General features: G+C 45.9%; 1 protein-coding gene and 1 pseudogene across 1 annotated transcript in view; one reads left to right on the top strand and one right to left on the bottom strand.

Moving 5' to 3' along the window:
• Positions 1 to 19,451: 19,451 nt before the first annotated feature.
• Positions 19,452 to 20,479, top strand: LOC101017446 (annotated as a pseudogene).
• Positions 20,480 to 21,377: 898 nt separating this feature from the next.
• Positions 21,378 to 25,800, bottom strand: part of DOP1B (DOP1 leucine zipper like protein B) — a 125,696-nt gene continuing 121,273 nt past the window's right edge. The window contains exons 36-37 of the mRNA XM_021935528.2: positions 23,440 to 23,569; positions 21,378 to 22,327 (exon numbers count right to left, since the gene is read on the bottom strand). Of these exons, the coding sequence (XP_021791220.2) occupies positions 22,076 to 22,327; positions 23,440 to 23,569 (382 nt within the window). The 3' untranslated portion in view covers positions 21,378 to 22,075. The remainder of the gene's footprint in view (positions 22,328 to 23,439; positions 23,570 to 25,800) is intronic.

The raw sequence follows: 25,800 nt of genomic DNA, 5'->3' as shown, positions 1-25,800 counted from the left end.
ACAAACCACTGCTCAAGGAAATAAGAGAGGACACAAACACATGGAAAAACATTCCATGCTCATGGGTAGGAAGAATCAATATCGTGAAAATGGCCATACTGCCCAAAGTAATTTACAGATTCAATGCTATCCCCATCAAGGTACCATTGACTTTCTTCACAGAATTAGAAAAAACTAATTTAAATTTCATACGGAATCAAAAAAGAGCCCATATAGCCAAGACAATCCTAAGCAAAAAGAACAAAGCTAGAGGCTTTATGCTACCTGACTTCAAACTATATTACAGGGTTACCGTAACCAAAACAGTATGGTACTGGTACCAAAACAGATGGATAGACCAATGGAACAGAACAAAGGCCTCAGAAATAACGCCACACATCTACAACCACCTGAACTTTGATAAACCTGACAAAAACAAGCAGTGGGGAAAGGATTCCCTATTTAATAAATGGTACTGGGAGAATTGGCTAGCCATATGCAGAAAACTGAAACTGGATCCCTTCCTTATGCCTTATATAAAAATTAACTCAAGATGGATTAAAGACTTAAATGCAACACCTAAAACCATAAAAACCCTAGAAGAAAATCTAGGCAATACCATTCAGGACATAGGCATGGGCAAAGAATTCATGACTAAAACACCAAAAGCAATGGCAACAAAAGCCAAAATTGACAAATGTAATTAAACTAAACAGCTTCTGCACAGCAAAAGAAACTATCATCAGAGTGAACAGGCAACCTAGAGAATGGGAGAAAATTTTTGCAATCTATCCATCTGACAAAATGCTAATATCCAGAATCTACAAAGAACTTAAACAAATTTAAAAGAAAAAAAACCCCATTGAAAAGTGGGTGAAGGATATGAACAGACACTTCTCAAGAGAAGACATTTATGCGGCCAACAAACATATGAAAAAAAGCTCTTCATCACTGGTTACTGGAGAAATTCAAATCAAAACCACAATGAGATACCATATCATTAAAGAATGGCAAGCATTAAAAAGTCTGGAAACAAGAGATGCTAGAGAGGATGTGGAAAATAGGGAATGCTTTTACACTGTTGGTGGGAGTATAAATTAGTTCAACCATTGTGGAAGACAGTGTGGCGATTCCTCAAGGATCTAGAACCAGAAATACCATTTGATCCAGCAATCCCATTACTGGGTATTCTATATCCAAAGGAGTATACATCATTCTACTATAAAGACACATGCACACATATGTTTATTGCAGTGCTGTTCACAATGGTAAAGACTTGGAACCAACCCAAATACCCATCAATGATAGACTGGATAAAGAAAATATGGCACATATACATCATGGAATACTATGCAGCCATAAAAAAGGATGAGTTCATGTCCTTTGTAGGGACATGGATGAAGCTAGAAACCATCATTCTCAGCAAACTAACACAGGAACAGAAAACCAAACATCGCATGTTCTCACTCGTAAGTGGGAGTTGAACAATGAGAACACATGGACACAGGGAGGGGAACATCTCACACCAGGGCCTATCGGGGGGTAGGGGGATAGGGGAGGAATAGCATTAGGAGAAATACCTAATGTAGATGACAGGTTGTTGGGTGCAGCAAACCACCATGGCACATGTATACCTATGTAACGAACCTGCATGTTCTGCACATGTATCCCAGAACCTAAAGTATATTTAAAAAAAAAAAAAAACAAGAACAACAGCAAGATGGCACCTATATCAATGAATGAGAACCACCAGACTGTAGCTAGGACTCAGGGAGCAGGAGCAGTCTGGCCCACTTGGATTCTGAAAAATAAACCAACCAGCGTGCCTTTCCAGGACAAAGCCCTACATGAGGTGAAAGTACTGGGAAGACAACCAACTGAGCAGCAGGGAATCAATAGGGTCAAAGGCAAAAAGACATCTATAAATGTCAGGAAAACTAATTTCATATAAAAATGAGGTGTGGGCTACGCGAGGTGGCTCATGCTTGTAATCCCAGCAGTTTGGGAGGCTGAGGCAGGTGGATCATGAGGTCAGGAGATCAAGACCAGCCTGGCCAACATGGTGAAACCCTATCTCTACTAAAAATACAAAAATTAGCCAGGCGTGGTGGTAGACACCTGTAATCCCAGTTACTCAGGAGGCTGAGGCAGGAGAATCACTTGAACCCGGGAGGCGGAGGTTGCAGTGAGCCAAAGGGTGCCACTGCACTCCGACCTGGGCAACAGAGCGAGATTCTGACTCAAAAAAATAAATAAGTAAAAAATAAAAATGAGGTTTGATTTCTTTGTTCTTTCTCCACTTCCACCACTCTACGTGACTACTCTTTAAAGAAAATGAACATATAGTATGGCCAGGTGCCATAATACATGGCTGTAATCCCAGCACTTTGGGAGGCTGAGGTGGGAGGATTGCTTGAGTCTGGGAGTTCCAGATCCTCCTGGGTAACAAAGTAAGACCCTCCTCTTTGCAAAAAATTAAAAGAAGAAAAAAAAAAAAAGGTCTGGCACAGTGGCTCACGCCTGTAATCCCAGCACTTTGGGAGGCCAAGGCAGGTGGATCACTTGAGGTCAGGAGTTTGAAACCAGCCTGGCCAACATGGTGAGGCTCGGTCTGTAATAAAAATATATATATATTTTCTTAAATTGGGTCAGATGCGGTGGCTCACGTCTGTAATCCCAGCACTTTGGGAGGCCAAGGCGGGCAGACCACCTGAGGTTGGGAGTTTGAGACCAGCTTGACCAACATGGAGAAACCCTGTCTCCACTAAAAATACAAAATTAGCCAGGCGTGGTGACGCATGCTTGTAATCCCAGCTACTCAAGAGGCTGAGGCAGGAGAATTGCTTGAGCCTGGGAGGTAGAGGCTGCAGTGAGCCGAGATCTTGCCACTGTACTCCAGTCTTGGTGATAGAGTGAGACTCTGTCCCCCAAATAAACAAAAAAAAGAAACAACATATTAAAAGGACACAGTAGGCCAGGCGTGGTGGCTCACACCTGTAATCCCAGCACTTTGCAAGGCCGAGGCCAATGTATCACCTGAGGTCAGGAGTTCAAGACCAGCCTGGTGAACATGGTGTGTCTACTAAAAGTACAAAAATTAACTGGGTGTGGTGGAACACGTCTGTAATCCCAGCTCCTCGGGAGGCTGAGGCATGAGAATCACTTGAATCCAGAGGCAGAGGTTGCATTGAGCTGAGATCATGCCACTGCACTCCAGCCTGGGTGACAGAGCAAGACTGTCTCAAAAAAAAAAAAAAAAAAAAAAAGCCAGACACGGTGGCTCACACCTGAAATCCCAGAACTTTGGGAAGCCTAGGCCGGCAGATCTCAAGGTCAGGAGTTCAAGACTAGCCTGCCCAACATGGTGAAACCCCATCTCTACTAAAAATACAAAAAATTAGCCAGGTGTGGTGGCAGGCGCCTGTTATCCCAGCTACTAGGGAGGCTGAGGCAGGAGAATCACTTGAACCTGGGAGGCGGAGATTGCAGTGAGCGGAGGTGGCGCCATTGTACTCCAGCGTAGGCAACAGAGGGAGACTCTGTCTTAAAAAAAAAAAAAAAGGCACAGTTGACTGAGTGCAATGGCTCACACCCATAATCCCACGATTTTGGAAGGTCAAGGCTGTTGAATTGCTTGAGCCTAGGAGTTTGAGACCAGCCTGTGCAACAACACAGTAAAACTCCATCTCTATTAAAAAAAAAAAAAAAGGCCGGGCGTAGGGGCTCACGCCTGTAATCCCAGAACTTTGGGAGGCCAAGGCGGGCGAATCACGGCGTCAGGAGATCGAAACCATACTGGTCAACATGGTGAAATCCCTGTCTCTACTAAAATACAAAAAATTAGCCAGGCATTGTGGCATGTGCCTGTAGTCCCACCTACTCAGGAGGCTGAGGCAGGGGAGTCACTGAACCCGGGAGGCAGAGGTTGCAGTGAGCCAGATCATGCCACTGCACTCCAGCCTGGCGACAGAGCAAGACTCCATCTCGGGGAAAAAAAAAAAAAAAAAAAAAAAGACAGTAAATGTCTGAAGAAACTAACCTAGAACCACCAATACCAAGGCTTACTCTAGTAAAATTATTGGACTTTAATTTCTTACAAATCCAGGCAAAATAACCAAGTTATTTGTAAAGGAAAAAAACATCAAACTATCATCAAACTTTGCCAGCAGTGCTTTAGGCCAAAAGAAAACTCAATAGTGTATGTTTTTTAATATACTGAAGGAAAGAACATATGCGCCAAGAATTTTATAATTAGCCAAAGTGAGATTCAAGATAAAGGCCACAAACTGTCATCAATATTCAATAACTCAAGAAATATTGTTCCTATGATTCTTTTTTAGGAATCTTCCAAAGAACAAACACTAGACAAATAAAATGTCTGGAAGTATATTAACATAAAGACGATGATGAATTTTAAATATATATATATGTTTACTTGTAGGAAGAAATCAAAATCAGGGATGTAAAAGATGTAAGGGCCGGGCGCGGTGGCTCACACCCATAATCCCAGCACTTTGGAAGGCCGAGGTGGGCGGATCACTTGAGACCAGGAGTTCAAGACCAGCCTGGGCAACGTGATGTATTTTTTCTCTACAAAAAAAAAATACAAAAATTAGCCGGGCGTGGTGGCACATGCCTGTAGTCCCATCTACTCAGGAGGCTGAGGCAGGAGAATCGCTTGAACCTGGGAGGCAGAGGTTGCAGTGAGCCGAGATCACGCCACTGCACTCCAGCCTGGGTGAAAGAGCAAGGCTCCGTCTCAAAAAAAAAAAAAAAAAAAAAAAAGACATACTATATAAACATAATATAGAGAGTCAAGTAAATACCCAGCCAGCAGTTTTGACTGTGAACTGGAGGCATCAAGGCTTATGGGGGCTTCCTGACCATAGGAGCTGCTCAGCCACACACCTGTGCTGCTCATATCAGACAAATTCAAATTTACTTGTAAGTCTAACGAACAAAAAGTCAGACCGGGCGCGGTGACTCACGCCTGTAATCCCAGCACTTTGGGAGGCCGAAGCAGACAGATCACAAGGTCAGGAGATCGAGACCATGGTGAAACCCCGTCTCTACTAAAAATACAAAAAATTAGCTGGGCGTGGTGGCGGCGCCTGTAGTCCCAGCTACTCGGGAGGCTGAGGCCGGAGAATGGCGGGAACCCGGGAGGCGGAGCTTGCAGTGAGCCGAGATCGCGCCACCGCACTCCAGCCTGGAGGACAGAGCGAGACTCCGTCTCAAAAGAAAAAAAAAAAGACCAAAAAGTCAAATCTGAATTTGCTGTGAATCAGAAATATCACTATGAATTCATGAGAGTTTTTCTGGGGGTGGGGTTGTTTTTGTTTTTTGTTTTGAGACAGAGTCTTCGCTCTCACCAACGCGGGAGTGCAGCGGCGCGCTCACGGCTCACTGCTGCCTCAACGTCCTACGCTTAAGTGATCCTCTCAAGTCTCAGCCTCCCAAGCAGCTGGGACTACAGGGCGCTACCACACCCGGCTAATTTTTGTATTTTTTTTAATTTTTATTTTTGTAGAGATGGGATTTTGCCATGTCGCCTAGGCTGGTCTCAAACTTCCAGGCTCAAAGCGACCCACTGCCCTCAACCTCCTCAAGTGCTGGGATTACAGGCGTAAACCACCGGGTCCCCTCCAGCACTTTAAGAGGCTGAGGCAAGTGGATTGCTTGAGGCTAGGAGATTGAGACCAGCCTGGGCAACGTAGCAAGACCTTGTCTCAACAAAAATAAAAAAAAAATTAGCTGGGTGTGGTTGTGTGCACCTGTGGTCCCAGCTACTTGGGAGGCTGAGGTGGGAAGACTGATTGAGCCCAGGAGGGCAACACTGCAGTGAGCCCTGATTGTGCGAGTACACTCCAGCCTGGGTAAAAAAGGGAGACTGTCTCGAAAAAAAAAAAAAAAAAGTCTGTTTTCTAGCTGTTAGTTCTTCACTGAAAAGGCCTAGAAACAATGACCAACCTAGCAGCAATGAGCACATATAGAATTAGGATTGTAGGCGGGGCGTGGTGGCTCACACCTGTAATCCCAGCACTTTGGGAGATCGTAGCGGGGGGATCTCCTGAGGTCAGGAGTTCGAGACCACACTGGCCAACATGGCGAAACACTGTCCCTCCTAAAAATACAAAAAATTAGTTGGGCATGGTGGTGGGTGCCTGTAATCCCAGCTACTTGGGAGGCTGAGCCAGGAGAATTGCTTGAACCTGGGAGGTGGAGGTTGCAGTGAGCTGAGATTGCACCACTGCACTCCAGCCTGGGCAACAGAGCGAGACTCTGTCTCAAAAAATAACTAACTAAATAAAAAGAATTAGGATTGTAATCTCAAAATACCATTTTCCTACTGTTTATTTGTTTGTTTTTCCCAGGAAGAAAAAAAGAACAAGACATCTAAGATGACTGATTCCAAGTCTGCTAAGAGAATCCTGGAAACTCTTGTCACAACAGATCGCAAAGACACTATTAAAGACCATCACACTGTGTCAAACAGATTGAGAGCCAATTTGAACAGACAGTTTTGTTAGGTTTCTCAAATGACCACATTTCAACAAATTTAGTTTAATGATAGAATTGGCTATTTTTGTGAGTCATGAATGGGGAGCATCTCATCTAAAAACACAGGTGCTCTGTTGGGCAGAACAGTTGGGTTTGGAAGGTAACTTGAGCAAGAACAAGAAAACAGCAAATACAAAAAGCAGATTGGTTAATATCTGGTTACTTCAGGTTACCTTCCTTGTAAGGGAAAACAGTGGACTTCCTTATTACGCTGGCTGACACTGGCCCATTTGCGTCAAATTAACAACTTAGTTTTGTTTGGTGACGTGCAACTTTGGCATGAGTGACTCCATTTTGTTTTAGTCTGTTGGGTCTATTGCCAGTGTTGTGTCCAAATAAATGTCTCCCCATATATTTTATTTATTTACTTATTTATTTTTATTTATTTGTTTATTTTTTTGAGATGGAGTCTTGTTCTGCTGCTCAGGCTGGAGTGCAGTGGCGCAATCTTGGTCCACTGCAACCTCCACCACCTGGGTTCAAAGGATTCTCCTACCTCAGCCTCCTGAGTAGCTGGGACTACAGATGCGTACCACCACACCCGGCTAATTTTTGTAGTTTTAGTAGAGATGGGGTTTTGCCATGTTAGCCATGCTGGTCTTGAAATCCTGACCTCAGGTGATCTTCCCACCTCAGCCTCCGAAGTGCTGTCATTACAGGCACCAGCCACCTCGCCCACCCCATAGATTTTATTTAATAGGCAGAATAGCCAAAGATAGCCACATCCTGATCTCTGGAACCTGTGAATGTAAACATATATGGCAAAAGGGAATTGTAACTGCCCAATGGGTTTATTTTGCCAACTGCCTGGATAGAGCCGATTTATCAAGACAGAGGGATTGCAATAGAAAAAGGGTTTAATTCACACAGAGCCGGCTGAATGGAGTTTTATTATTACTCAAATCAGTCTCCCCAAAAGTTGTGAGGACTAAGCTCTGAATTTTTTTTTTTCTTTTTCTTTTTTTTGAGAGGGAGTCTCGCTCTGTTTCCCAGGCTGGAGTGCAGCTCACTGCAAACTCTGCCTCCCAGGTTCAAGTGATTCTCCTGCCTCAGCTTCCTGAGCAGCTGGGATTACAGGCACACTCCACCACGCCCAGCTGATTTTTGTATCTTTAGTAGAGATTCGGTTTTGCCATGTTAGCCAGGCTGGTCTTGGAACTCCTGACCTCAGGTGATCTGCCCGCGTTGGCCTCCCAAAGTGCTGGGATGACAGGCGTGAGCCACCGCACCTAGTTTAAACTCTAATGTTTTTCTTATCTTGATGATTCCTATCTAAGGGATCTGGGGATTCATGCCCTACAAACCATAAATTCTCATCAGACGGGTTTTATTTAACCCTATATATTGTGACTTACTTTCCAATCTAACTCTGGCATAACATTAGGTGACAAGAAAAATTTTAACCCAAAACATGTTTCTTTGTCATATTTTGCAATGGCCCTGCAAAGCCATCCTTTGTGCAGGGAAATTTGCATCTGTAAAGAATCTCTATTAACATAGCTGGATCTCTTTCTTCCCCACCCTTCCAATCTTGAAAAGATTAAGACTCTAGTACCTTTTGGCCGGGCTGTAACCCCAGCTACTGGAGATGCTGAGGCAGGAGCATCGCCTGGGAGACGGAGGTTGCAGTGAGCTGAGATCACGCCACTGTACTCCAGCCTGGGCGACAGAATGGGACTCCGTCTCAAAAAAAAAAAAAAGAAAAGAAAAGAAAAACAAAACAAAAAAGATAAATTGGCTCATTTGGTCTTGTGGTCTCCACCCAGGAGCTGACTCTGCACGAGAGGACAGCTTCAACCCCCTATATTTCATCTTCAACCTGACTAATCAGCACTCCCCACTTCCTGGCCCCCATCCACCAAATTATCCTTTAAAAACCCCAGTCTCTAGGGAGAGGTTGCAGTGAGCCAAGATCACGCCACTGCACTCCAGCCCAGATGATAGTGCGAGGCTCTGTCTCAAAAACAAAACAAAACAAAACAAAACAAAAACCCAGTCTCCAAATTTTCAACTGTCTACGAAAAGAATCAAACTGTGTAAAATATGTGAAGAGATTTATTCTGAGCCTAATGCAAGTGATCATGGCCCATGCTGGTCCTGAGAACATCCGCCCAAGGTGGTTGGGGCACATTTTAGGAAGGCATGATAAATCAATCAAATACATTTGAGAAATACATTGGTCAGCCGGGTGCGGTGGCTCACGCCTATAATCCTAGCACTTTGGGAGGCCGAGGTGGGTAGAACACCTGAGGTCAGGAGTTTGAGACCAGCCTGGCCAATATAGTAAAACCCCATCTCTACTAAAAATACAAAAATTAGCTGGGCAAACTCGGGAGGCTGAGGCTGGAGAATCTCTTGAACCCAGGAGGCAGAGGTTTCAGTGAACCAAGATCCCAACAAAAGCGAAACTCTATCTCAAAAAAAAAAAAAAAAGAAATACATTGGTTTGGTCCAGAAAGTCAGGATAACTCTAAGTTGGGGGGCGGGGTGGTGGGCCGGGTTGGAGGCTATAGGTAAATTTAAACATTTTCTGGTTGACAGTTGGTTGAGTTTGTCTAAAGACCTGGGATCAACAGAAAGGAAATGTTCAGGTTAAGATAAAAGATTGTGGAGGCTGGGTATGGGGGCTCACGCCTGTAATCCCAGCACTTTGGGAGGTTAAGGTGGGTGGATCATTTGAGGTCAAGAGTTCGAGACCAGCCTGGCCAACTTGGTGAAACCCCACCTCTACTATTACCAAAAAAAAAAAAAAAAAAAAAAAAAAAAGCCAGGGATAGTGGTGGGCACCTATAATCCCAGCTACTCAGGAGGCTGAGGCAGGAGAATCACTTGAACCCAGTAGGTGGAGATTGCAGTGAGCCGAGATCACCCTACTGCACTCCAGCCTGGTCAACAGAGAAAGGCTCCATCTCAAAAAAAAAAAAAAAAAAAAAAAGAAAAAAGATTGTGGAGACCAAGGTTCTTTCGAAGTCTTTATACTGGCTGCCCTTAGAGACAAAGATGACAAATGTTTCCTATTCAGACCTTTAAAAGGTGCTAGAGTCTTGTTTTTGTTTTTGTTTTTGTTTTTTGAGATGGAGTCTTGCTCTGTCGCCCAGGCTGGAGTGCAGTGGCAAGATCTCAAGCTCTGCCCCTGGGTTCACGCCATTCTCCTGCCTCAGCCTCCTGAGTAGCTGGGACTACAGGCGCCCGCCACCATGCCTGGCTAATTTTTTTGTATTTTTAGTAGAGACGGGATTTCACCGTGTTAGCCAGGATGGTCTCGATCTCCTGACTTCGTGATCCGCCTGTCTCGGCCTCACAAAGTGCTGGGATTATAGGCATGTGCCACAACACCCAGCTAATTTTTATTTTTTATTTTTCAGATGAAATCTCACTCTGTCACCCAGGTTGGAATGCAATGGCATGATCTCAGTTCACTGCAACCTCTGCCTCCCAGGTTCAAGCGATTCTCCTGCCTCAGCCTCCCGAGTAATTGGGACTACTAGCACAAACCACCATGCCCAGCTAATTTTTTGTAATTTTAGTACAAACGGGGTTTCACCATGTTGGCCAGGCTGGTCTCAAACTCCTGACCTCAGGTGATCTGCCTGCCTCAGCCTACCAAAGTGCTGGGATTACAGGCATGAGCCAACAGAAGATTATTTGACTGCTGAAGCAGAGAGAGACAAGAAGATGCTGTGCTTCTAGCTTTCAAAATGGAGAAGGGGCCTTGACCCAAGGAATGTAGGTGATGCAGCTCTGAAAGCTAGAAAGGCAAGAGACTGCATCCTAGAGCCCTTAGGGCCTCCAGAGGGATCGAGACGCTGTGGACACCTTGGTTTCAGCCTAGTGAAACTCATTTTGGACGTCTGGCCTCCAGGACTGGAAGAGAATACATTTCTGTAGTCTTGTTTTCTTTGTTTTGTTTTGTTTTTGTTTTTGTTTTTTTGTTTTTTGAAACAGAGTCTCACTCTGTCACCTGGGCTAGAGTACAGTGGCATGATCTCGGCTCACTACAACCTCCGCCTCCCGGGTCCAAGCAATTCTCCTGCCTCAGCCTCCCAAGTAGCTGGGATTACAGGCACCTGCCACTATGCCCAGCTAATTTTTTGTATTTTTAGTAGATACAGGATTTCACCATGTTGGTCAGGCTGGTCTTGAACTCCTGACCTTGTGATTCACCTGTCTCAGTCTCCCAAAGTGTTGGGATTACAGGTATGAGACACCGAGCCCGGAATTCTGTGGTCTTAAGCCACTAAATTTGCAGTAATCTGTTACAGCAGCAATAGGAATAGAAAATAGTCTATTCATGTCTAAGTAAATACATACCTATACATACAAATTCTTGCCCGTCCCACTTCCCCACTTTTTTTAAACACAATAATAACATACTGTGAAATTAATTCTACATTCCCAAGTTTTACTTATATAAGAGAAGCAGATGGCAATCAAGTAGAGGTTAAACTTACAAGAGGTTGGTATAAAATGATTTTTTTTTTTTGAGACTGAGTCTCGCTCTGTTGCCCAGGCTGGAGTGCAGTGGCAAGAACTTGGCTCACTGCAAGCTCCTGCCTCCTGGGTTCGGGCCATGCTCCTGCCTCAGCCTCCCGAGTAGCTGGGACTACAGGTGCCCGCCACGACGCCCGGCTAATTTTTTTGGTATTTTTAGTAGAGTCAGGGTTTCACCGTGTTAGCCAGGAAGGTCTCAATCTCCTGACCTCGTGATCCACCCACCTCAGCCTCCCAAAGTGCTGGGATTACAGGTGTGAGCCACTGTGCCCGGCCAGGATTTTTTTAAATTATAAAAACTACTCCAGATGTGGTGGCTCATGCCTGTAATCCTGTAATCCTGCCACTTTGGGAGGCTGAGGTGGGAGGATCACTTGATTCCCGGAGTTTGAGAGCAGCCTGGGCAACATAGTGAAACCCTGTCTCTACAAAATATTTTTAAAAATCAGCTGGGTGTGGTGGTGCACGCCTGGGGTCCCAGCTACTTGGGAGGTTGAGGTGGGAGGATCGATTAAGCCAGAGAGGTTGAGGCTCCAGTGAGCCTTGATCCTGCCACTGCACTCCAGTCTGGGCAATAGGGTGAGACCCTGTCTCAAAACAAAAACAAAAACAAAAACCCAAAACAAAACAACATAAAAAAACAAACAAACAAAAAACAAACAAATCCCTATTTGCTCTCTTGGGTCCTCGCCTCCACGATGACAGAGATAAGGACTTTGGGAGTCTGAGGCGGCAGATCACTTGAGGTCAGGAGTTTCAGACTAGGCTGGCCAAAATAGTGAAATCCAGCCTCTACTAAAGATACAAAGGAAACGAATAATGGTCCTACCAAAAGGGGCAGCGGCCACATGCAGCCAATTCGCTGCACAAACTGTGCCCCATGTGTGCCAAAAGACAAGGCTATTAAGAAGTTCCTCTGGCCGGTGCTCATGCCTGTAATCCCAGCACTTTGGCAGGTGGATCACCAGAGGTCAGGAGCTCAAGACCAGCCTGGCCAATATGGTGAAACCCCGTCTCTACTAAAAATACAAAAACTACCCGGGCGTGGTGGCGCACGCCTATAACCCTAGCTACTCAGGAGGCTGAGGCAGGAGAATTGCTTGAACCTGGGAGGCAGAGGTTGCAGTGAGCCAAGATCGCGCCACTGCTCTCCAGTCTCCAGAGTGAGGCTCCGTCTCAGAAAAAAAAAAAAAAAGAAATTTCCTCACAGTATTTTGCAGCTTCATAATATTCCATTAAATTGATGTATCACAATTTATTTAGCCAGTCTCCTACTGGAGAACACAGAGTTTGTCTCCAAACTTATGTTACTATCAGTACTACTTTATATTTTATTTATTGATTTATTTTGAAACAGGGTCTCACTCTGTCACCTAGGTTGGAGTACAGGGGCACGATCTCAGCTCACTGCAACTTCCGACCCCCCGGGTTCAGAGATTCTCCTGCCTCAGCCTCCTGAGTAGCTGCGATTACAAGGACATGCCACCATGTCTGGCTAATTTTTGTATTTTTAGTATATATGGGGTTTCACCATGATGGCCAGGCTGGTCTTGAACTCCTGACTGACTTGTGATCCACCTGCCTCAGCCTCCCAAGCGCTGGGATTACAGGCGTGAGCCACTGCACCTGGCCAGTACTACTTTTTTTTTTTTTTTTTGACACGGAGTTTCGCTCTGTTGCCCAGGCTGGAGTGCAGTGGCTCGATCATAAGTCACCTCAGCCTTGAACTCCTGGGCTCAAGTTATCTTTCTGCGTCAGCCTCCTGAGTAGCTGGGACTACAGGTTTGTGCCGCCATGCCCAGCTGATTTTCTGATTTTTTGTACAGATGTGGTCTTGCTACATTGCCAAGGCTTGTCTCAAACTCCTGGTCTCAATCAATCTTCCTGCTTCAACCTCCTGACTAACTGGGACTACAGGTGTGTCATGGTGCCTGCCTAGCTTCATGTGTACAAATTGTAAAAAGTAAAGTAGAGGTTCCTCTTCAAAGACTTTCCTCCCCATTTAATTAGGAATAAATAGTAACTTCTCTTAGAAGCAAAATGTATTCAAAGACCTGTGCTAACATTCTCAAACATCTGCTAGCCGCGATAATCAATGTACTTTATGTTCTTCGCTCCCACAAATTAGCCTAAATATTTGCCTGGGCATGCTTATACTGGTCCAAGCAAGCATTAGGTCATAGCCTGCTCCTCTTCCTTATTTGAAGGTGTTTTTACCTTTCTCAGCATTCCACAAGTTACTTCCTCCTTTCTTTTCTTGCACTGTCATCCAGGCTGGAGTGCAGTGGCGTGAACTCAGCTCACTGCAAGCTCCGCCTCCTGGGTTCCCGCCATTCTCCTGCCTGAGCTTCCTGAGTAGCTGGGATTACAGGCGCCCGCCACCGGGCCCGGCTAATTTTTTTGGTATTTTTAGTAGAGACGGGGTTTCCCCATGTTAGCCAGGATGGTCTCAATCTCCTGACCTCGTGATCTGCCCACCTCAGCCTCCCAAAGTTCAGGGATTACAGGCGTGAGCCATCGTGCCTGGCCTTCCTCTTTCCTTTGTTCTCCTCTACCTTTGCCTCTTTTAAAAAGTTCTAAGTTGCTAGCCAATCGGGACAAATACAGAATGTGAGGTCCCGTTTCAGCCAATGGAAACCGGACACAGCAGTATAAATGACCCTGTCTCCTTTGTTCCGTGTACTCGTGTGGCAAAACTGCTGGTGACTGTACCCTTTCTGCAGGAAGTAAAAATGGCATTGCTGAGTAAATTAAATGTATGTTCAAGTGCTAGTTCTTTATGGCACCGGGGAACAAGCATTTCAAACAGTATTAACCTAATCGGTTGCTATTAGGCCAATCATCGTCTTCAGCTGGCCACAAGAACTACCCCTCCCAAAACATTAAACAACTTGTCTGTTTCCTGACACAATTTATTTATTTTATTTATTATTTATTTATTCTTTTGAGACAGAGCCTCATTCTTTCACCCAGACTGAAATGCAGTAGTGCAACCTGGGCTCATTGCAGCCTCTGCCCCGCTGGGTTCAAGCGATTCTCCTGCCTCAGCCTCCCAAGTAGCTAGGATTACAGGCATGCATCACTGCATCCGGTTAATTTTTGTATTTTTTGTAGAGACAGGGTTTCACCATGTAGGCCAGGCTGGTCTCGAACTCCTGACCTCAAGTGATCTCTCCCAAAGTACAGGGATTACAGGCGTGAGCCACCACATCCAGCCACGAAATTTAGATTGTTATCTTGGATAAGATGGAAACAAACAAAACATAATACGAGGAGAAACATGGAACAATATTTGATTGAGTACTTCTTATTTAACACAGTACCATTCATATAACACAAAGAGCTGCCAGAAGTGCAGCTGTTCACCGAGTTCTGTTTGCTTGTCAAAGGGTCCAGTGAGAATTATGGACAAGCCTAGTAAAGACAGCATGGGTGGTCTTCACTGAGATGCTTTAGTGGGGTTGGACCGAAGCTGGGTAGTGCTGGAACCAGCAGGGAAGAGGTAAAAAGCATGTCAGGGAGCTCGGTGTGGTGGCTCACACCTGTAACTCCAGCACTTTAGGAAATTGAGGTGGGAGAATTGCTTGAGCCCAGGAATTTGAGACCAGCCTGGGCAATATAGGGAGATCCAGTCTCTTCAAAAAATAAAAAACAGGCCAGGCGCAGTGACTCATACCTGTAATCCCAGCACTCTGGGAGGCCGAGGCGGGCAGATCACCTGAGGTCAGGAATTTGAGACCAGCCTGACCAATATGGTGAAATCTTGTCTCTACTAAAAATACAAAAATTAGCTCGGCGTGGTGGCGGATGCCTGTAATCCCAGCAACTCTGGGAGCTGAGGCAGGAGAATTGTTGAATCTAGGAGGTGGAGGTTGCTGTGAGCCAAGATTGAGCCACTGCACTCCAGCCTGGGTAACAGAGCCAGATTCCATCTCAAAAATAAAATGAAATAAAAATAAAAACATTAACTGGGCATGGTGGCACACACCTGTGGTCCCAGTTACACAGGAGGCTGAACCTGGGAGGTTGAGGCTGCAGTGAGCCATGATCACGACACTGCACTTCAGCCTGGGCAACAAAGCCAAAGTGAGACCTTGTTTCAAAAGAAAAAAAAAAAAGAACCAGTCATGGTGGCTCACGCCTGTAATCCCAGCACTTTGGGAGGCCGAGGTGGGCACATCACTTGAGGTCAGGAGTTCGAGATCAGCCTGGGCAACATGGTGAAACCCTGTCTCTACTAAAAATACAAAATTTAGCCAGGCGTGCTGGTGCATGCCTGTAGTCTCAGCTACTCAGGAGGCTGAGGCACAAGAATCACTTGAATCCGGGAGACAGAGGTTGCAGTGAGCTGAGATCACGCTGCTGCACTCCAGCCTGGGCAACAGAGCAAGACCCTGTCTCAAAAAAAAAAAAAAAAAAAAGCATGCCAGGTAGAGCATCCTCGTGAGCAAAAGGTGGGTGATCAGTGAAATAGCATCTGCCTTGGGGAGATGATTATTAAGATGATGAAATGTCCAAGTTTGGGGCAGAAAACCCACTGTTCTCTGAGCCCCCCACCTGTCTAGTCCTACAAATTAATTGATGAAACATTTGGTTTAGTACCTTCTCTCTTCCTTCTAGCACCACCTTGGGCAGATACCTCAATCTTCATGTTTATTTAGTCACGTACCGGGCATCTATATATGCCAGACACTGCTAGGAACTGAAGATAGAGACCCTGTTTGTTTCAAAAAGTACTCCTGCCCCACAGCCCGCAGTGGGCAACCACGGTTTTAGGTGCAATCATAAGGCCACCCTGTGACAAAGTTCCTCCCTGTACCTGAGGAAGTACAGAAAGAGAGCAGGAAGCTTCTCAGAACCAGATCTCAGACTGGCTCCCATCTATTTGTTAAATAAACCAACAAATGACTTAACTAGGACTCTGCCAGGTGGAGGAGGAGGATAAAATAATATCAAGCAGATGGAATGGCATATGTTATGAAGTGCAAGAGATGATAATGCTGAGTGGTTGAAGGAGGCAGAAGAGACAGATAAGTGGCCGCCAGGAAGGAGGCTAAAGAGAAGGGCCATCTGTTCCCAAAAGTCATTATTATAACATCAGTTTAGGGTAAAATGTCAAGTGACTTCCATTTCTATAGCCAAAACATTGAAGGGCAAGCTTCTGCTTAATTTGCTACCTCTCATCTGCTTCTGGTTGACTTAGGGGTGAAAAACGCCTCTGAGGATGGGACAGGTGCTTGCTCCTCGGAGAAGGCGGAGCCCCGGCTCTCTCCAGCTGCAGAACAATCACACTTGTCTCCCCTGCCCCCACTTACAGCCCACAGTGTTTTGTTTTTAATTTTTTTTCACTGTAGTAAAAGATACATACAACTTTTACTATTGTTAACTTTTTTTTTTTTTTTGAGATGGAGTCTTGCTCTGTTGCCCAGGCTGGGGTGCAGTGGTGCAATCTCGGCTCACCGCAACCTCCACCTCCCAGGTTCAAGCAATTCTCCTGCCTCAGCCTCCTGAGTAGCTGAGATTTTAGGCACACACCACCACACCTGGCTAATTTTTGTAGAGACGGGGTTTCGTCATACTGGCCAGGCTGGTCTGGCACTCCTGACCTTGTGATCCTCCTGCCTCGGCCTCCCAAAGTGCTAGGATTACAGGCGTGAGCCACCATGCCCTGCCAACAGCTGCATTCTTTTACCTTAGAGCATTTAAGACCAATAGCACAGAAGACTATCTGCCCCCCAAGACAGTTGTTTAAAACTTTACAGTCTTCATCAATGATCTCCATGATTCCAGCTACTTCTACTAATTTTCAATTGGGCATTGTGTGCAAATACTGGAAAGTAAGGCTTGCTCTCCTTTAAAACACACTTCATCACGCCGTGTAAGTGGGGAACCTCCTTTCCGTGTATGATCTCCCATCTCCTCTGCTGTGGGCCTGGCAGGAGCTGGTTTAGCAGGAAGTTGTAACTGGGTGGGGCAGTCTCAGAAACTGTCTCTTCCACACATGACCAGACAGCCCCAGCTATCTGGTTCCTGTTTAACTTTCTCAGCACTGCGGTTGACAACATAGAGCGCTAGTGAGAGACCTAGGTTTCGATTCTTCACCCTGCTTCTCTGCGTCTCAGTTCTGCTGGCTTTGTAGAATGGGCCAAGGGTCCCCACTTTCTGAGGGGTGGTAATAAAATCATGCACATGAAGTCCTGAGCACACCCTGGCTGCTACGGTAGGGCTCATTTCTTGCCCACATACACAGGGGCTATGCCCACACCAGCACTCCCTGAAGCTCCGTGTGTTCAACCCTCTGCTCAGTGAGAATTCCCAGTCTGTTCTCATTGTTTGCCACAGCCACCCTTGGCAAACACCAGCCCTTCCAAAACACTGCCTGCCCTTGGTGTAGCGACTCTTTGGTCCTACGGCCACATATGGCCTACTTCTGGGACAAACTGAGTTACAGCAGTTGTCTCCAAAGAGGGTGCAGAAGCTCATTGTTGGGGGCTAAGAAAAAAATATCAGGCCATGTGTGGTGGCTCACACCTGTAACCTCGGCACTTTGGGATGCCAAGGCAGGAGGATTGCTTGAGCCCAGGAGACTGACCTGGACAACATAGAGAGACTCCTGTGATATGGTTTGGCTCTGTGTCCCCATCCAAATCTCATATAGAATTGTAATCCCCACGTGTTGCTGTTGCGGGAGGGACCTGGTGGGAGGTGATTGAATCAAGGGGCAGTTTCCCCCATGCTGTTCTCATGATGGTGAGTTCTTATGAGATCTGATGGTTTAAAGTGTGTGACAGTTCCCCCCTTCACTCTGTCTCCTGCCGCCATGTAAGATGTGGCTTGCTATATATGCCCCTTTGCCTTCTGCCATAATTGTAAGTTTCCTGTGGCTTCCCCAGCCATGGAGAACTGTGAGTCGATTAAACCTCTTTTCTTTATAAATTACCCATGCTCAGGTAGTTCTTTTTTTTTTTTTTTGAGACGGAGTCTCGCTCTGTCGCCGAGGCTGGAGTGCAGTGGCCGGATCTCAGCTCACTGCAAGCTCCGCCTCCCGGGTTCACGCCATTCTCCTGCCTCAGCCTCCCGAGTAGCTGGGACTATAGGCGCCCACCACCACGCCCGGCTAGTTTTTTGTATTTTTTAGTAGAGACGGGGTTTCACCGTGTTAGCCAGGATGGTCTCGATCTCCTGACCTCGTGATCCGCCCGTCTCGGCCTCCCAAAGTTCTGGGATTACAGGCGTGAGCCACCGCGCCCGGCCCAGGTAGTTCTTTATAGCAGTGTGAAAATGGACTAATACACCCATCTCTACTAACAATCAAAAAGTTGGCTGGGCATGGTAGTGTGCACCTGTAGTCCCAGCTACTCAGGAGGCTGAGGCAGGAGGATCGCTTTGAGCCCAGGAGTTCGAGGCTGCAGTGAGCTATAATCATGCCACTCTACTCCAGCGTGGGTGACACAGCAAGACTCTATCTCTAAAAACTAAAAAGAACAAACTGGTAATTTTGTTTGTCTTCATTTTTTCTGTTTTTTGAAACAGAGCCTCGCTCTGTCACCCAGGCTGGAGTGCAGTGGAGTGATTTCAGCTCAGTGCAACCTTTGCCTTCGGGGCTCAGTCAATCCGCCTGCCTTAGCTTCCCAAGTGGCTGAGACTACAGGCTTGCACCACCACACCTGGCTAATTTTTTTGGTATTTTTTATAGAGACAGGGTTTTGCCATGTTGCCCAGGCTGGTCTCAAACTCTTGGACTCCAGTAATCCTCCTGCCCCAGCCTCCCAAAGCTAGAATTACAGGCATGAGCCACCATGACTGGCCTGTCCTTATACTTTTTTTTCTTTTGAGACGGAATCTTGCCCTGTTGCCAGGCTGGAGTGCAGTGGTGTGATCTCTGCTCACTGCAACCTCCATCTCCCAGGTTCAAGTGATTCTCCTGCCTCAGCCTCCTGAGTAGCTGGGACTACAGGCACGTGCGGTGCCACCACGCCCAGATAATTCTTGGTTTTTTTTAGTGGAGATGGAGTTTCACCATGTTGGCCAGGATGGTCTCCATAGCTTGACCTCGTGATCCGTCTGCCTTGGCCTCCTAAAGTGCTGGGATTACAGGTGTGAGCCACCGCGCCCGGCCCCAGTCCTCATACTTTTAAAATCCCCATCCTCTGTTTTATAAAATACACATGTTGGAACCCAAGTAAATTAACGTAACACATAGCTTATAGATATTGGGGCTGGAAAGAAACTTAATTTTTACTGCTGGGTGTGTGATAAAAACTGCTTAAAGATCACAGGAGTGGCAGAACTGGTTAGTTGCTACCACCGTAAGAGGTAGTTACCATGGATATTCCTACCTTAAAGATGAGGAAACTGAGACACAAAGTATGTGCAGACCAGTACATGGCTGAGTCAAACCCAGGCACTGCGGAGACTATATGCTTAACTACTGTGCTATATCCTGTGACAAAAGGAAATATCTAGACGTACATCACGCGTGTAGGACTGTTTTATGAATATGAAGATATGAGTGCTGTTAAATCCCTATCTTTGCAGACATCGCTGTACATAACTGTAATCCCAGTTACTCAGGAGCCAGAGGCAGGAGAATCGCTTGAATGCAGGAGGCGGAGGTTGCAGGGAGCCGAGATCGCGTCACTGCATCCAGCCCGGGTGACAGAGCAAGACTGTGTCTCAAAAAAAAAAAAAAAAAAAAAAAAAAACATAGCCGGCCATGGTGGCGCACCTGTAATGCCAGCTACTTGGGAGCCTGAGGCAGGATAATCGCTTGAACCCGGAAGGCGGAGGTTGCAGGGAGCCAAGATCACGCCACTACACCAAAAAAACAGACGCTGGCGGGGGGAACCGTGCTGAGGCGGCGGCAGCAGCGATGCAGGCCGATGCGGGCTGCGGCAGGCCCGCGGCGTCTGGCGGTGCGGGTGGGTGTCGGGCTGGGCGGACAGCGCCGCTGAGAGGGCGACGGGCGCATCTACGGGCACATCTACGTGGGGATCCTTCCGACGGACGTGCGCGAGGACCTGGAGGGCCTGTGCTACAAGTACAGCCGCAACCGCGAGATCGAGCTCAAGAACCGGCACCGTCTTGTGCCCTTCGCCTTCGGGCGCTTCGAGGACCCCTGAGATGCACAGGATGTTATTTATGGAAGAAATGGACTTCCTCCATCAGGCAGTTGGCAGGACCTGGAGGATCACATGTGAGAAGCCCGGATGTCTGTTATGCTGATGTGCGGGGATGGTTAAGTATCCCAGAAAAGAAGTCATGGAATATGCCCTGTGTAAAAGACACCAAATTCCGCTCTCATGAGGGTGAAACTTCCTACATCCGAGTTTATCCTGAAAGAAGCACCAGCTATGGCTACTAACGGTCTCTGTCTGGTTCAAGGGGCCGTGACTCTCCATACCAAAGCTGGGGTTCCCCACACTACTCTCCTTTCAGGCTCTACTGAGACAGGCGATGGGAATTTTTTATTTTTTAGGTTAACTGAGCTGCTTTGTGATCAGAATCTACATTCCAGATTGAGGATTTAGTGTCTTAGGAAATTTTTTTAATTTTTTTTTTTTTTAAAGAAGAAAACAAACTACATAATTTCTACCAGGGCCATAATAGCAGTGAAACATTTTAAACTGCAGAAATTGTGGTTCTGGTTCAGAAACAAGTTGTATATTTTTCACCCCTGATTATGGGAAAAAGTCAGTTCTGTCTTTGTGGGTTGCTCTGCTATGGAGAGCAACAGTTACTGTGACTGAATTGGCCCATTCTGTTTAGAAATATATTTTAAACGTTTAGGGGGAAAAAAGAAAAAAAAAAAAGAACAGAACAGAACGTGCTGTCAGAAATTTAAAACCCTGTACTTATGTTGTTAAACTGTGCAAACGTGATTTTTCTTTTTTTTTTTTTGAGATGGAGTTTCACCCTTGTTGCCCAGGCTGGAGTGCAATGGTGCGATCTTGGTTCACGGCAACCTCCACCTCCCGGGTTCAAGAGATTCTTTGGCCTCAGCCTCCTGAGTAGCTGGGATTACAGGCATGCACCATCATGCCCAGCTAATTTTGTATTTTTAGTAGAGACAGGATTTCTCCATGTTGCTCAGGCTGGTCTTGAACTCCTGACCTCAGATGATCTGCCCACCTTGGCCTCCCAAAGTGCTTGGATTACGGGCATGAGCCACCATGCCCGGCAAACATGTAATTTTTAATGTGTGAGGGTTGAATTCATTGGGGTTATCTTTGAATACATTGAGGTTACCTTACCTCTGCTGAATGGGTAAGGGGCAATTATTGTCCTTGGAAAACAATGTATTTTAGTTTTAAAATGGAGTACCAAAATAAGCACTTCAAAGGACATTTGTGTGAAAGATTAAAAATAACATTCTTTTAATAAGTTTAAATTTTAGAGAAATATACTAAGACCCATATAACTGCTTCAACAAAGAAAACAACTTCTTCATTATCTTTATACTTCACATTACAAATTTTGTGCTACTGTTAGATGATATATTAATTTTATTTTCATTACATAAATTGAGGAAGAAATGCAGAATCAGATTCAAATATATTACAAGGCATTAAGGGAGGTGTGTCCTGTTGCTGAATAGCAAATTGGCTGAAATCTACTTTCTTTCTTTTTTTTTTTGAGATGGTCTCATTCTGTCACCCAGCTGGAGTGCTGCAGTGGCGCGATCTCAGCTCACTGCAGCCTCCACCTCCTGGGATCAAGCAATTCTGTGCCTCAGCCTCCCAAGCAGCTGGGATTACAGGCACCGACACCGCACCCAACTAATTTTTGTATTTTTAGTAGAGACAGGGTCTCACCATGTTGATCAGGCTGGTCTCGAACTCCTGACCTCATGTGATCTGCCTGCCTTGGCCTCCCAAAGTAATGAGATTACAGGTGTAAGCCACCGCACCTAGCCTGAAATCTACTTTCAAAATGGAAACAGGCTTGTTTAAAAGCGCTATCCTGCCTTCTTTCTTCTTTAGAATATAACCTGGTTTTCAGTAAAGTACCAATACATGGATTAAACATATTCTCTCTCACGTGGTTAACATTCTGGATGTTCCAGAAAATCATATTCGATGCATTCTTCCAGTTGCTTTAAGACCCTTGAGCTATCTGTGACAGGAAAGTCCAAGAATGGAGCTCCTGGGGTATCAGCAGGCAGCTGTCTTTGGGTTTTAAATGCACAGTTTAGAGTCATGAAGAATGGCATCAACTGCCTGATGCTGGAAACAGAATGTTGGCGCAGAAGCGGGAACTCAGTCTTCATGGTGATCTCATCAGAGCTACTGATTTCCTGCAGAAGAAACAAACCCATAGCAATGATACGGTTTTACTGAGGGCTTTAGATGGCTGGGAAGCACATGCATGTGGCAAAACCTAAGAAATAAGGTCCTTTTTTTTTTTTTTTTGAGACAGAGTCTTGCTCTGTCGCCCAGGCTGGAGTGCAGCAGCGTGATCTCGGCTCACTGCAACCTCTGCCTCCAGGGTTCAAGCAATTCTCCTGCTTCAGCTTCCTGAGTAGCTGGGATTACAGGTACCCGTCACCATGCCCAGCTAATTTTTGTATTTTTGTAAAGATGGAGTTTCACCATGTTCGCCAGGTTGGTCTCGAACTCCTGACCTCTGGTGATCTGCCCGCCTTGGCCTCCCAAAGTGCTGGGATTGCCAGCCTCGTGAATATAATTTTTAAAAAGAAAAGCAGGCTGGGCACAGTGGCTGTCACCTGTAATCCCAGCACTTCAGGAGGCTGAGGCAGGCAGATCACCTGAGGTCAGGAGTTCGAGACCACCCTGACCAATATGGTGAAAACCTGCCTCTACTAAAAACACAAAAATTAGCCCCAAGTGTGGTGGCACGTGCCTGTAGTTCCAACTACTCAGGAAGCTGAGGTGCGAGAATTGCTTGAACCTGGGAGGTGGAGGTTGCAGTGAACTGAGATCCCCCACTGCACTCCAGTCTGGGCAACAGAGTGAGACTTCATCTCAAAAAAAAAAAAAAACAACCCAAAAACCAAAAAACAAAAATTAGCCGGACATGGTGGCATGTGCCTGTAGTTCCAGCTATTCCAGAGGCTGACAGGAGAATCGCTTGAAACCAGGAAGCTGAGGTTGCAGTGACCTGAGATTGCGCCACTGCACTCCAGCCTGGGCAACAGTGAGATTCCATCTCAAAACAAAACAAAACAAAAACGAAATTAGCCAGGTGTGGTGGCACATTCCTGTAATCCCAGCTACTCAGGAAGCTGAAGCAGGAGAATCACTTGAACCTGGGAGGTGGAGGTTGCAGTAAACCAAGACCACACCATTGCACTCCAACCTGGGTGGCCGAGTGAAACTCTGCCTCAAAAAAAAAAATAAATGAATAAAATAAATAAATAAAAATAAAAGAGAAAAGAAAAGCACTTACCCCAAACTTTAATTTTAGAAGTTCTAGAATCTTGACAGTGTGGGGTTTGCATTCTTGGTGATTCTCCTCTATATCTGACAGGAAGGCAGGGTCCTCTGTGTCCACTTCTGGAATAAATGCCCACCTATAACTGCGGGGAACAAACGGAAGGTCAGGACTGCTGGTAAGAGCCCTTCAATGTCATTAAAATTAGTTTTACTAAGATATCATCCACATACTGTATCTATTTAATATGGACAACTCAATGCCTTTTATTATATTCATAGAGTTGCATGTCTATTATCACAATCAATTTTAGAGTATTTCATTACCCCAAAAAGAAATCCTGCCCCGCTCAGCCATCACCACCCCAACCCCCTATGCCCTTGAGACCTAGGCACCCGCTAATCCACACTCTGTCTCATCGTGGACATTCCATATGAGCAGAATCACACACTATGTGTTCCCTTGTTTCGGCTTTCACTTAGCATCATATTTTCCAGGTTCATCCAGGTTCCAGCGTGTCTCAGTTCTTCAATTCTTTTCACTGCTGAACCGTATTCCAACGAATGGGTATGTCACGTTATCTATCTGTTCATCAGCTGACAGCCGTTTGGGTTTTCTCCACTTTTTGCCTATTATAAATAACGCTGCTATGCACATTCGCATATATCAGAACCCAGTTTTTTTTTTTGTTTTTTTTTTTTTTTTGAGACAGAGTCTCGCTCTGTTGCCCAGGCTGGAGTGCAGTGGTGCAATCTTGGCTCACTGCAACCTCTGCCTCCCAGGTTCAGGCAATTCTCTGCCTCAGCCTCCTAAAGTGCTGGGATTACAGGCGTGAGCCACTGCGCCCAGCCTCCACTTTTTTTGGTTTGTTTGTTTTTTGAGACGGAGTTTCGCTCTTTCTCCCAAACTGGAGTGCAGTTGTACGATCTTGGTTCACCACAACCTCTGCCTTCGGTTTCAAGCAGTTCTCCTGCCTCAGCCTCCCGAGTAGCTGGGATTACAGGCGTACGACCCCACGCCTGGCTAATTTTGTATTTTTAGTAGAGACGAGGTTTCTCCATATTGGTCGGGCTGGTCTCAAACTCCCGACCTCAGGTGATCTACCCGCCTTGGCCTCCCAAAGTGCTGGGATTACAGGCATAAGCCACCGTGCCCGGCCTAATTTTTGTATTTTTAGTAGAGACAGGGTTTCACCAGGTTGGCCAGGATGGTCTTGAACTCCTGGCCTCAAGTGATCCACCCACCTTGGCTTCCCAAAGTACTGGGATTACAGGCATGAGCCACTGTACCCAGCCTAATTTTTGTGTTTCTAGTAGAGACAGGGTTTTGCCATATTGGTCAGGCTGGTCTCAAACTCCCAACCTCTCAGGGGATCCACCTGCCTCAGCCTCCTGAAGTGCTAGTATTACAGGTGTGAGACACCACATCCGGCCCGAACCTGCTTTTTAAAACCTAAAAGACTTCCTTTTGTGGGACAGCTTTAGGTTCACAGCCAAATGGAGCAGAGAGTACAGTTCCTGTATATCCCATCCCTACACACATACAAGCCTGCCGTATTATTGACATCCTGCACCACAGCGGTACATTTGTTAAAACTGAAGAACCTCTACTGACTCACCATTATCCCCCCAAGTCCAGAGTTTACATCAGGGTTCACTCTTGGTGGTGTACATTGTATGGGTTTGGAGAAACGGACAATGACATGGATCTACCATTATAGCTCCGTATGCAATAATTTTACTGCCCTAAAAATCCTCTGTGCTTCACCCATCCATCCCTGCCTCCCTCTCCCCAACCCCTGGCGACCACTGATTCTTTTTACTGTCTCCACAATTTTGCCTTTTCCAGAATGTCACATGGTTGGAATCATACAGTGTGTAGCCTTTTCAGTCTGGCTTCTTTCACTTAGCAATGTGCATTTAAGAGAACCCACTCTTTAACCACAAACATTTCTATATGCTTACTCTCTTTGTGGGGGTAGGAGAGAGAGAAATAGCCTCTGGGGCTGGTCATGAAATTAAACAAATGAGCAGCTGTGCTAAGCCTGCAGGAAACATAAGCCTAAGGGGCAAAGTGAATCGGAGATGGCAGGCTCCAAATAAAGGCATTCTTATCTAACTAAACAGACAAAAAGGTCTACACAAAGGCGGTGAGGACCACCAGTGGGTAAGCCCTGTTTTATAAGCATTCAGTAGCAAAAACCACACACACACACACACACACACACACACACACCATAGAAACACATTCATAAACACTCCTATGAGCCAAATTTGCAGAGCCACAGATGTTGCAAGTAATCTGAAACTCGGTATTCCGAGCTGGCTCAGCTGTCACTAGAAACCCAGATGGTGGTTTCCCATAAACTGTACATGA

The sequence above is a fragment of the Papio anubis genome, chromosome 4 (assembly GCF_008728515.1).
Source record: "Papio anubis isolate 15944 chromosome 4, Panubis1.0, whole genome shotgun sequence".
Classification (NCBI taxonomy): Eukaryota; Metazoa; Chordata; class Mammalia; order Primates; family Cercopithecidae; genus Papio; species Papio anubis.
This window is presented reverse-complemented; position numbering and strand designations above follow the sequence as displayed.